The 13,490-nt window shown below is 41.6% G+C and overlaps 1 protein-coding gene across 1 annotated transcript in view; it reads left to right on the top strand.

Moving 5' to 3' along the window:
• Positions 1-13,073, top strand: part of NCMAP (non-compact myelin associated protein) — a 99,267-nt gene extending 86,194 nt beyond the window's left edge. Inside the window, exons 3-4 of the mRNA XM_068268975.1 lie at positions 1,976-2,060; positions 10,168-13,073. Of these exons, the coding sequence (XP_068125076.1) occupies positions 1,976-2,060; positions 10,168-10,309 (227 nt within the window). The 3' untranslated portion in view covers positions 10,310-13,073. The remainder of the gene's footprint in view (positions 1-1,975; positions 2,061-10,167) is intronic.
• The last annotated feature ends 417 nt before the right edge of the window (positions 13,074-13,490 follow it).

Genomic DNA, 13,490 nt, shown 5'->3' on the forward strand with positions numbered 1-13,490 from the left:
AGTTGTATCAACTGCTACAGAATTACCAGTATAAAGAACATAGACACATTGTACGTGTACCCCTTGTTTGAACATTTCCTAGTCAATTTGTTACAGTAAAATTTGAGGTTAAAAATATGAAAAAGTGTGTATAAAAATCCCTGAATAAATGGTTATCATTGATTAAAAGCATAAGGGACAGCACGGTGGTATAGTGGTTAGCTATCTCACCTCGCAGTGCTGGGTTCCCCGGTTCGAATCCCAGCCAGGTCAACGTCTGCAAGGAGTTTTTATGTTCTCCTGTGTCTGTGTGGGTTTCATCCGGGCACTCTGGTTTCCTCCCATATCCCAAAAAACATACAGATAAGTTAATTGGCTTCTCCCTAAAAATTGTTCCTAGACTACAATACATACACTACACAATACATACACAGACATATGACTATGGTAGGGACTAGACTGTGAGCTCCTCCGAGGGACAGTTAGTGACAAGACTATATATACTCTGTACAGCACTGCGGAAGATGTTGGCGCTATATAAATACTACATAATAAAGGAATGACAATTATGCCACGCTTGCTGTACCTCTTTCAAACCTTCCCTGTGTTTATCCCTTCAGCGTACATCCAATCAGTGACTCAGGCCTTCTCCTAGTTTATCTGGAATGGCCGTAAAACCCAGGCAGAAATACTTGATCCAGACTGCTCCTCGGCTCTATTATGTAGACTGGCACAGACTTGCCGACCACAAGCGCTGGGTGGGGATTGAAGATGAGGTTCTGGAGGGATGTCTCGTTCATGCCCCGTGGTCGGCGCGTTCACTTACATTAACTGACCTTGCCGCGTCTCTCATGGCCCACACTATCAAGACCCTTGCTAGATTTAGGGGACATCCCCTTATCTCCTCCTGGCGTACTTCGCTTTTTCCCCATCCGTGATAACCCGTCCTTTTCGCAGTGTCTCCACCCCAGGAGCTATTTAGGTTGGTGCAAGGGCTCATTACTGCGAGCCACCATCTACTTTCTGGGGATGATTGGGTCCAGCTTCAGTCGCTAAGTCATGCACTAGGCTCTCAGGCTCTGGATGATTGGAGATGGATCAAATTCAAACACTTCCTTGGGTCTCAGGGTCCCAGAGCCACCTTTAAAGCAGAACTGTAAATTCCTAAAAAACAAACAGCTTCACTTACCTGGAGATTGAAAACGGTCTGAAAGCATGCATGGTGCACATCCACAATGGCAGTATGGTGCAGCACAGTAGACAAGGCTGCCGTGCATTTACAATATACTGGGATGTACAGTATATTAAACATGTTACCTTCACATTTTTGTCAGGAAAATGTTGTTAAAACATCTCTCATGCTTTTTTTCTGTTAAATTAAAATGTACATTTTGGATTTGATGAAGAAGGAGGATGATATCACTCCATTGCAACAGAAATTGTCATTTTTGTCTGCTAAATTAAAAATATACATTTATTGATGGGCACTTTGCAAAAACAGAAGGGGTGAAAATGCCTTATCTGCATAGAACCTTAACCTTTATACGTTATGCACAAAGGACTCTTCCCCATTTTGTGTTTGGAGAGGTGGGAGTTATTACCACACACGTGTGGGAGGAGGCTCTAGGGGAACATACGGTGTAGTCTGGGAGCCTGCTTTAGTAGTAAGGAGACCCCCAGATGTACACTTACACCCAGATGGATACGTAGGTTTTAAAGTCCTACCGTTTATAATAAAGGGTCAATGCTAAGATTTATATCAAATAAAAACAAATCATTTTATAGTTAATAAGAGAAATCATTTCTCTCTTTTGTTGTTAAACCTTTTCTTTTTTCCTGTTCAATTCTCTTTTTTGAAGGTAAACATAAGAAAGAAATACATAAAAAAGTATGAAAAACTAAACATTTTCCTTACATCTAAGTATGTTATATATGAAAGAAATGTCATATATTGAGAGTAATCTGCTAACTTGGTTTATTTTCCTTTAACTTTCAGGTGCTGGTGCAATAGTTGCTGCTATTGTGGTTGGTGTTATTATTATATTTTCACTGGTGCTTGTTATCCTCAAGATGTATAACAGGTAATTCATTTGCAAAGCAATAAACTAATTTTGCTTTTACAGCTTTTGGCATGACTTTATCATGGTCATTCCCAGGACTTATTTGCTAGTACATTACATTGATGGAACCTGCTAGTGGTCCATTGACCCTCACAAGTCAAATCAATAACCTTCTGGTAAAGTTTCCATGAACTATCTACAAGGATGATTAGAGTTGTGGAACTTACATTGAGGTAGCTCTATAGTACATGGCATTGTGCAATACAAAAGAGTTAGCAGAGGCTGCAGCTCTCACCGACATCCCCACATTAACTGAATAGTAGGGGGTGTCTCAACATCCTAGTGAAAAAGACACAGGAGGCAAAAAAACAAACAAACCTGGAGCCCAATAGCACAATGTTTTCATATACAGGATATCAACAGGTAAGGTAATTGTACTACTCACAAAAGTGGTTTGCAGAGCGGCAACTGACCACAAGACGCAGGTGGAGACAACAAACCCGACTCCATTTGCAGTGGTCCAGCCGGACCTGGGTGTGGTCGCTTTCCTTGGTAAAAGTGACAGATTATCGCAATGGTTTAAACCACGTGTAGTCTGTCTAGACCCTTCCAACAGGGTATGTTGGGGGGTACGTAAAGCACAATTTGGGTAAAGAGGCGCCCCAGTGTGAATAAAATTGGATTACAAACAAGATAATATCCCATAGTGTGCCTAGTAACCCATGATGATGATGATGATGGTGTACACTAGTGTGTCTAGTATCCCATAGTGTGCCTAGTAACCCATGATGATGGTGTACACTAGTGTGTCTAGTATCCCATAGTGTGCCTAGTAACCCATGATGATGATGATGATGATGATGGTGTACACTAGTGTGCCTAGTAACCCATGATGATGATGATGATGGTGTACACTAGTGTGTCTAGTATCCCATAGTGTGCCTAGTAACCCATGATGATGATGATGATGGTGTACACTAGTGTGCCTAGTAACCCATGATGATGATGATGATGATGATGGTGTACACTAGTGTGTCTAGTATCCCATAGTGTGCCTAGTAACCCATGATGATGATGATGGTGTACACTAGTGTGTCTAGTATCCCATAGTGTGCCTAGTAACCCATGATGATTATGATGGTGTACACTGGTGTGTCTAGTATCCCATAGTGTGCCTAGTAACCCATGATGATGGTGTACACTAGTGTGTCTAGTATCCCATAGTGTGCCTAGTAACCCATGATGATGATGGTGTACACTAGTGTGTCTAGTATCCCATAGTGTGCCTAGTAACCCATTATGATGAGGAGGAGGATGGTGGTGTACACTAGTGTGTCTAGTATCCCATAGTGTGCCTAGTAACCCATTATGATGATGGTGGTGTACACTAGTGTGTCTAGTATCCCATAGTGTGCCTAGTAACCGATGATGATGATGATGATGGTGTACACTAGTGTGCCTAGTAACCCATGATGATGATGGTGTACACTAGTGTGTCTAGTATCCCATAGTGTGCCTAGTAACCCATTATGATGAGGATGATGATGGTGGTGTACACTAGTGTGCCTAGTAACCCATGATGATGATGGTGTACACTAGTGTGCCTAGTAACCCATGATGATGATGATGATGGTGTACACTAGTGTGTCTAGTATCCCATAGTGTGCCTAGTAACCCATGATGATGGTGTACACTAGTGTGTCTAGTATCCCATAGTGTGCCTAGTAACCCATGATGATGATGGTGTACACTAGTGTGTCTAGTATCCCATAGTGTGCCTAGTAACCCATGATGATGATGGTGTACACTAGTGTGTCTAGTATCCTATAGTGTGCCTAGTAACCCATTATGATGAGGAGGATGAAGGTGGTGTACACTAGTGTGTCTAGTATCCCATAGTGTGCCTAGTAACCCATGATGATGATGATGATGGTGTACACTAGTGTGCCTAGTAACCCATGATGATGATGGTGTACACTAGTGTGCCTAGTAACCCATGATGATGATGATGATGATGGTGTACACTAGTGTGTCTAGTATCCCATAGTGTGCCTAGTAACCCATGATGATGATGATGATGATGATGGTGTACACTAGTGTGTCTAGTATACCATAGTGTGCCTAGTAACCCATGATGATGATGATGATGGTGTACACTGGTGTGTCTAGTATCCCATAGTGTGCCTAGTAACCCATGATGATGGTGTACACTAGTGTGTCTAGTATCCCATAGTGTGCCTAGTAACCCATGATGATGATGGTGTACACTAGTGTGTCTAGTATCCCATAGTGTGCCTAGTAACCCATTATGATGAGGAGGAGGATGGTGGTGTACACTAGTGTGTCTAGTATCCCATAGTGTGCCTAGTAACCCATTATGATGATGGTGGTGTACACTAGTGTGTCTAGTATCCCATAGTGTGCCTAGTAACCGATGATGATGATGATGGTGTACACTAGTGTGCCTAGTAACCCATGATGATGATGGTGTACACTAGTGTGTCTAGTATCCCATAGTGTGCCTAGTAACCCATTATGATGAGGATGATGATGGTGGTGTACACTAGTGTGTCTAGTATCCCATGATGATGATGATGATGGTGTACACTAGTGTGCCTAGTAACCCATGATGATGATGGTGTACACTAGTGTGCCTAGTAACCCATGATGATGATGGTGTACACTAGTGTGTCTAGTATCCCATAGTGTGCCTAGTAACCCATGATGATGATGATGGTGTACACTAGTGTGTCTAGTATCCCATAGTGTGCCTAGTAACCCATGATGATGATGATGGTGTACACTAGTGTGTCTAGTATCCCATAGTGTGCCTAGTAACCCATGATGATGGTGTACACTAGTGTGTCTAGTATCCCATAGTGTGCCTAGAAACCCATGATGATGGTGTACACTAGTGTGTCTAGTATCCCATAGTGTGCCTAGTAACCCATGATGATGATGGTGTACACTAGTGTGTCTAGTATCCTATAGTGTGCCTAGTAACCCATTATGATGAGGAGGATGAAGGTGGTGTACACTAGTGTGTCTAGTATCCCATAGTGTGCCTAGTAACCCATTATGATGATGGTGGTGTACACTAGTGTGTCTAGTATCCCATAGTGTGCCTAGTAACCGATGATGATGATGATGATGGTGTACACTAGTGTGTCTAGTATCCCATAGTGTGCCTAGTAACCCATTATGATGAGGATGATGATGGTGGTGTACACTAGTGTGTCTAGTATCCCATGATGATGATGATGGTGGTGTACACTAGTGTGTCTAGTATCCCATAGTGTGCCTAGTAACCCATTATGATGAGGATGATGATGGTGGTGTACACTAGTGTGTCTAGTATCCCATAGTGTGCCTAGTAACCCATTATGATGAGGATGATGGTGGTGTACACTAGTTTGTCTAGTATCCCATAGTGTGCCTAGTAACCCCTGATGATGATGATGGTGTACACTAGTGTGTCTAGTATCCCAGTGTGCCTAGTAACCCATGATGATGATGATGATGATGGTGTACACTAGTGTGCCTAGTAACCCATGATGATGGTGTACACTAGTGTGTCTAGTATCCCATAGTGTGCCTAGTAACTACCAATGATGTTGGTGTACACTAGTGTGTCTAGTATCCCAGTGTGCCTAGTAACCCATCATGATGATGATGATGATGATGATGATGGTGTACACTAGTGTGCCTAGTAACCCATGATGATGGTGTACACTAGTGTGTCTAGTATCCCATAGTGTGCCTAGTAACCCATGATGATGATGGTGTACACTAGTGTGCCTAGTAACTCATGATGATGGTGTACACTAGTGTGTCTAGTATCCCATAGTGTGCCTAGTAACCCATGATGATGATGATGGTGTACACTAGTGTGCCTAGTAACCCATGATGATGATGATGGTGTACACTAGTGTGTCTAGTATCCCATAGTGTGCCTAGTAACCCATTATGATGAGGATGATGATGGTGTACACTAGTGTGCCTAGTAACCCATGATGATGAGGATGATGATGGTGTACACTAGTGTGCCTAGTAACCCGTGATGATGATGATGATGGTGTACACTAGTGTGTCTAGTATCCCATAGTGTGCCTAGTAACCCATTATGATGAGGATGATGATGGTGGTGTACACTAGTCTGTCTAGTATCCCATAGTGTGCCTAGTAACCCATTATGATGAGGATGATGATGGTGGTGTACACTAGTTTGTCTAGTATCCCATAGTGTGCCTAGTAACCCCTGATGATGATGATGGTGTACACTAGTGTGTCTAGTATCCCAGTGTGCCTAGTAACCCATGATGATGATGATGGTGTACACTAGTGTGCCTAGTAACCCATGATGATGGTGTACACTAGTGTGCCTAGTATCCCATAGTGTGCCTAGTAACCCCCAATGATGATGGTGTACACTAGTGTGTCTAGTATCCCAGTGTGCCTAGTAACCCATCATGATGATGATGATGATGATGATGATGATGGTGTACACTAGTGTGCCTAGTAACCCATGATGATGGTGTACACTAGTGTGTCTAGTATCCCATAGTGTGCCTAGTAACCCATGATGATGATGGTGTACACTAGTGTGCCTAGTAACTCATGATGATGGTGTACACTAGTGTGTCTAGTATCCCATAGTGTGCCTAGTAACCCATGATGATGATGATGGTGTACACTAGTGTGCCTAGTAACCCATGATGATGGTGTACACTAGTGTGTCTAGTATCCCATAGTGTGCCTAGTAACCCATTATGATGGTGATGATGATGGTGTACACTAGTGTGCCTAGTAACCCATGATGATGATGGTGTACACTAGTGTGCCTAGTAACCCATGATGATGATGATGATGGTGTACACTAGTGTGTCTAGTATCCCATAGTGTGCCTAGTAACCCATTATGATGAGGATGATGATGGTGGTGTACACTAGTGTGTCTAGTATCCCATAGTGTGCCTAGTAACCCATTATGATGAGGATGATGATGGTGGTGTACACTAGTGTGTCTAGTATCCCATAGTGTGCCTAGTAACCCCTGATGATGATGATGATGGTGTACACTAGTGTGTCTAGTATCCCAGTGTGCCTAGTAACCCATGATGATGATGATGATGGTGTACACTAGTGTGCCTAGTAACCCATGATGATGGTGTACACTAGTGTGCCTAGTAACCCATGATGATGGTGTACACTAGTGTGTCTAGTATCCCATAGTGTGCCTAGTAACCCATGATGATGTTGTGCACAGACTTGTATACTGTGCTTCTGTGTGCTGCTAGAAAGACAATGGCTGATTGTATATAAAAATATGCTTTATTTTAACAAAAAACAAAAAAAAACAGTGGGAAGTTAAATGACATGCTGCAAAGTGAGATGTCTATTCAAATCCTTGGTGACTGCAGTATTGCAGAGGGGAAGCCTAGTAATGCCCCTTTCTGCCAGTGTGCTCTCTACCACTGGCCCTTTAGCTAACACAAAACATTCACAGCCTTACACATAAACCATGCACACCATCGCCTTCAACAACTTAAGTGTTTCCCCTCTCAGACATGAACTCTCTTCCCTTAAACCTCTTACATCTTGCCCCCCCCCCCCCCTTGCTCCACCAGACTAGGTTGATGACAGAGAATAGACTTTTGTTACCTAAACCACACCTTTTTGCCAGATGCCCTTGCTTCAACCACACTATTGTAGGTCTGCAATAAAGTTGCCCTTGCCCCTCCTGATCCTCCCACCCTCAGTCATGGCACAAAAATAACACCACATTTCTGCAAAAAGCGGCTCATGAAGCTTGACGATAGTGGAGAACATATGGCCTCAACAGTGGCTTATTTTACAAGGATAAGCTACTTCATTTGATTTCAACAAATGTATTTCATATCTTCCCAAGCATCCAATTTTTACTGCCTCTTTACGACTCCCTCCTAAATCTGATGGGCTGTGTGTGGTAGGAATCGGTTCCTTTCTAAATCAGTTTATATCAGAGAGGATTGTTTTGCCAAATCATGTGACAATCTATAAAGGGCCTGTTTCCATTCATAAGCTACTTAGCCGCATCGCATCACTTCCGCATCTCCCGATGCGGAAGTGAATTGAGGAGATGGGGGGCGGGCAGATGCGGCCATGCATGCTGCAGATTCTCGGATCACTCCGCACAACATGCACGCAATGGAAATGAATCCATTGCCATGCATGTGTTCCAGGACACCCACGGTGCGATGCGGCTATGTAGCCGCATCGCGCCGCATCTAATGGAAATAGGCCCTAAGTGTTCTAGGCCAGTTTTGCAATGCAATGTGTGCACCGCAGAAATGAGGCTTCATATGACCCCCCCCCCCCCCCTCCCCACCAAGCTAGAGACATACTCTCTGCTGGGCAGGAAGTAGGTCAATGGGATTCCCGTTGGGTCACACTGCCTTCCCGTCATGCACACTGCCTGCGTCACCCACTGACATGCATTACAGCATATCGCGTATAGAGGGCACGGATCATGCGAAAATGCAATGCAGCCATTGCGTCGACATTGTGGCGATTTGGATACTTCCGGCACAACATGGTGCATTGCGCGAACTGTGTAAGTCTCCATAGACTTGCTTGGCCCTTGGGGCAGAGAAGAGTACTGTGGTATGCACTGTGTGGCAGGGGCCTCGGTGAAGTGGTCTACCTTTTCATTGTCTGTATCCACTACCTGTCCACTTGACCCTGTACCCTCTGACTTTCTCAAAGTCCACTTTTTTACCTAACCCCTGCACAGACCAAGCTATTAAAGAGAAACTACAACCAAGAATTGAACTTTATCCCAATCAGTAGCTGATACCCCCTTTTACATGAGAAATAGAATGATTTTCACAAACAGACCATCAGGGGGCGCTGTGTGACTGATTTTGTGCTGAAACCCCTCCCACAAGAGGCTCTGAATACCGCGGTACTCCTGGCAAACTGCCACAATGTAACAATGTTCACAGACAGGAAATGGCTGTTTAAAAGCTGTCTGTAACAGCCAGAGCAGCTAGAAACAGCTACATAACTTGCCCACAGTAACAATGTCACCATGTAATACATGTCAGAATGTGAATCTGATCTGGGAGAGGAAAGATTTTACAATGAGCAAACACTGACTAAATCATTTATACATAATTATTGTAAAAATGAAGCACTTTTTTTATTAAATTATTTTCACTGGAGTTCCTCTTTAAGTCTCTCCCTCTCCACTGGTATTTTTCCTGACTCATAAAGCCTGCAGTAGTCCATCAGCTACAGAAGAAATATTCTCGTCATTATTCCCTACTCTTTAGCTACCAACTCCTCTCTCTTTTTCCATGTGCCTCCATACTACTTGGATGGCTTGTCATCAAAACACTAACACACACACACACACTTTTCCCTTCTCCATCTTTCCTCAGCTTTTGACACTGACAGTTAGCCTATTCTACTCCAGACCCTGCACTCTGTAGTTAGTAGGTATTGGTAAGTGGGGTCAACGACTAGATTACAAAAAAGGATTCTCAATGCAAGTGTTGCACATTAAAGCGGACCCAAACCAAACAGGTTTTTAATTAAAAATATTTAGTTGCACCACTCTGACACATACAAAGATAAATAAACACTCCTTCAAACCTATGATCATTTCAGTGCATGCTTTTCGCCCTTCTCTTTTTATAGCTAGGGTTATACTGGGGGCAGCCATTAGCAATTCCTCCTTTGCTGGACACCATCTACTCCACCAGTTTGCCGGAAAAATCCCGGCAATTTGAAAGGAAGGGAGGGGTTCCTCCAATAAATGTAAAATATTTTATATTTGTCATCATGCAGCTGAAAAAAGGCTGCTATTTATTATAATTTAGAAAATAGATTTTATTTCTGAAATCTTGTATTTTTAATTGGGTCCACTTTAACTGCAGCTGCACAACTGCTTATTCATTAATGTTTCAACAACTCCACTCTATTCTGATACAAGCCAGGTAAGAGTTGCGGTGCTTTGCCACCTAATACAGTGCATATTTATCAATAATCTAGACAGCGTTTGACTTCTGTTTGGTGTCCTCCAGCTTTAGTAAATATGGTGTGTTCTGTACGTACTAATATATACCGTTTACTCTTTTATCAATCAGGCGTGCAAGAACGGAGAGGGAACTGGCAATGAAAAGCACCAAAACTACACACACACCAAGCACACGGGCTCACAACAGTTCTATAAGTCAACCCACATCTTTAATGTCAGTCCCACCTGACATCCACCTTGACAATCGATGATTCCAATAAGCTTCTATGGTTTGAAAAAAATGAAGTCTGTTTTTGCGTGGTTAATGATTCAATTTAGTTTAGGACATTGACTTGAAAACCTGGATATCCATTATTTTCAGAATGTGAGAAGTATATGCTTATTATAGAGATCAATCATGAATCCCTATGCCTAGAAAGCCTTCCTGGAAGACAAACAGTAAACATTTATTTTGTATGTGATAAGAAGCAATGGCTATGCAGCAATACAGTAATGCTTCTCCATGGACACAAGCCGAACACTATTAACGCCATCCATGGAAGCTTTCATTGCAGCCCAACCTTGTTTCAATTTCTTCTGTCAAAAGTATCTTCTTCTAAGCAAATCTACAAAAATGTATCCATTCCTCAAGGCCCAGTATGACTTACATGACTGTGGATGTTGCTGCATTCATTCACTGGACTGATTGGGAAAATAATTGACCCCTTGATGACTTTTATATGTCTATTTATATTTATATGTAGAAACAATGTTATGTGTTAGTCTTTTCTTTTCCTTTGCCAGATATGTCATTGTCATCTAGTTAATGTTCATGGGTGTTCATATTTATTCAAGGACCCTGTTTCTTTAGTTTGACACACATGAACCAATTGTGGAGGAGTCTACCATGTCCTGGAGTGTTCAAGTGAGTGGGCTACAGGCATGTCTTGTAGCTTTGCAATAAAGTAATGCAAGAAGAATTGACAATGCGCATAGTGCAGTAGCTTGCAGTGACCAATTAGAGTTCAGTTTGTATTAGATTAGTAAAATATGAATTCTAATTGGCTGTTGCAAGTTGTTACTCTTTTCTTCTTGGCTTAGCAAATAGTCTCAGTTTATTATGTCTATCTCACTGACTGATGTGCTGTGATTACAAATATCATTGCCTGACGTTTCCTGGAACATACAGGCATTCTATGGACATCGTTCACTGAAATTACTGTTTATTTATAGCGTAGATGCATTTCACTAACTTGGTATACATGATTATTATCATTGTGCTGAAAAGTTTACAGAACGAAAACTCCCACAGGTTAAATACTTTATCTCCTAGAAAGGAGAGTTCCATGATGCTTAAAGGGGAACTGAAGTAAGAGGTATACGGAGGCTGCCATATTTATTTCCTTTTAATCAATACCAGTTGCCTGTCAGCCCTGCTGGTCTATTTCTCTGCAGCAGTATCTGAATAACACCAGAAACAAGCATGCTGCTAGTCTTGTCAGATCTGACTTTAACCACTTTACCCCCGCCCGTACGGATTTCTCCGTCCCTTTTTCCATCTTTTAACCCCCAGGGACGGAGAAATCCGTACTTTGCGCACTCCCGCCGCTGCCCGCGCTCCCGCTCGTAAACACACCGCCCGCCGCTAGTAAACACGCCGCCGCCGCTCGCCCAGAGATCAACGAACGGGAAAATCCATTCCCGTTCGTTGATCTAAGCCCCGCAATGATCCGCTGCCGCTCGGCTGAGCAGCGCGATCATTGTGAGCAATAACAAACTCCCAGCCTCTTTCTACTTCCTGCAAGCGTCCGGAAGGACGCTTGCAGGTCGCATGAAACAAAAAGTTACTGTTGCCATCTTGTGGCCAAATAGTAAAACTACATCCTAAGCATTTTTACACACAAATAAACTAGTTTTACACAAAAAAATTAACTCCTTACCTCCCACACTCCCCAATTTTTTTTTTTGTAATTAAAAAAAATAAAAAATTTACAATTTAAAAAAAATACATAAATAGTTACCTTAGGGACTGAACTTTTTAAATATTTATGTCAAGAGGGTATAACACTGTTACTTTATAAACTATGGGCTTGTAATTAGGGATGGACGCAAAACTGAAAAAAATGCACCTTTATTTCCAATTAAAATATTGGCGGCAAACATTGTGATAGGGACATAATTTAAACGGTTTTATAACCGGGATAAATAGGCATATACATTTAATGGGTTTTAATTACAGTAGCATGCATTATTTAAAAACTATAAAGGCCGAAAACTGAAAAATAATAAATTTTTTCCCACATTTTTTCCTATTTTCCCATTAAAACACATTTAGAATAAAATTATTCTTGGTATAATGTCCCACCTAAAGAAAGCCTAATTGGTGGCGAAAAAAACAAGATATAGTTCATTTCATTGCAATAAGTAATGATAAAATTATAGACGAATGAATGGAAGGAGCGCTGAAAGGAAAATTGCTCTGGTGGTCAGGGGGTAAAACCCCTCAGTTGGGAAGTGGTTAAAGTCTGAAACACCTGATCTGCTGCATGCTTGTTCAGGGGCTATGGCTAATAGTATTAGCGGCAGAGGATGAGCAGTGCTGCCAGGCAACTGGTATTGCTTAAAAAGGAAATAAACATGGCAGCCTCCATATACCTCTCTCTTCAGTTCCCCTTTAAGAAAAGTATTTCCACCAAATGTCAGTTATAACCATTGTATTTTATTATCTTTTCCCTTTGCTCATAATTGGCTTGAAAAATATGGCAAAAACCTTTTCTGTTCCTGTAACAATTGTGGTAACTTTCATAAGGTTACTTCTTGTGTGAAACGTAAAAAAACAACAACTAGCAAATGTGTTCTTGGTTAGATTTTTGAGCTGTAGGTATAGGAGATATGAGTAGTAGTGAGAGAGAGTGCAGAGTAATCGACCCATATGCAATTCACTTTTTCTTTTGAGTTTTCTCCTAGGAGATATTTTTGTTCTTCACTTTAAAATAACTTTTCAGTACTTTGCAATTAAAAGTGCTATCAAAATTATTTTGAGTATTTTCTTTTGCTTGTTGGTGCTTTAAAATGCTTTTTATTGACAAGATGTAAAATATCACCTTAGAGAAAACATGAATTGAATAAGGGTCATTGGTCCTCATTCAATTCACCTTTTCTCTTAAGTTTTCTCCTAGAACATGTTTCATCCTTTTTAAAACATTTTCAGAACTCAGCAATTGAAAAAGTAACAAAAAGTACTGTCAAAATTATTCTGAGTATTTTCTCTGTTGCTGGTGGCTTAATAGGAATTTTATTGATAAGGTGTGAAAAGATCACCTAGGAGAAAACTTAGAAGAAAACCAGCAAAGAGGGAGATAAATCATATGAGATACAGGTAAGAGGGAGAGAGGTGGTCTCAATTCACTAAGATCATGCTGGTGAGAATAAGCAAAGAGAAAACTTACCACC

Source organism: Hyperolius riggenbachi, chromosome 2, assembly GCF_040937935.1.
Source record: "Hyperolius riggenbachi isolate aHypRig1 chromosome 2, aHypRig1.pri, whole genome shotgun sequence".
In the NCBI taxonomy this organism is placed as follows: domain Eukaryota; kingdom Metazoa; phylum Chordata; class Amphibia; order Anura; family Hyperoliidae; genus Hyperolius; species Hyperolius riggenbachi.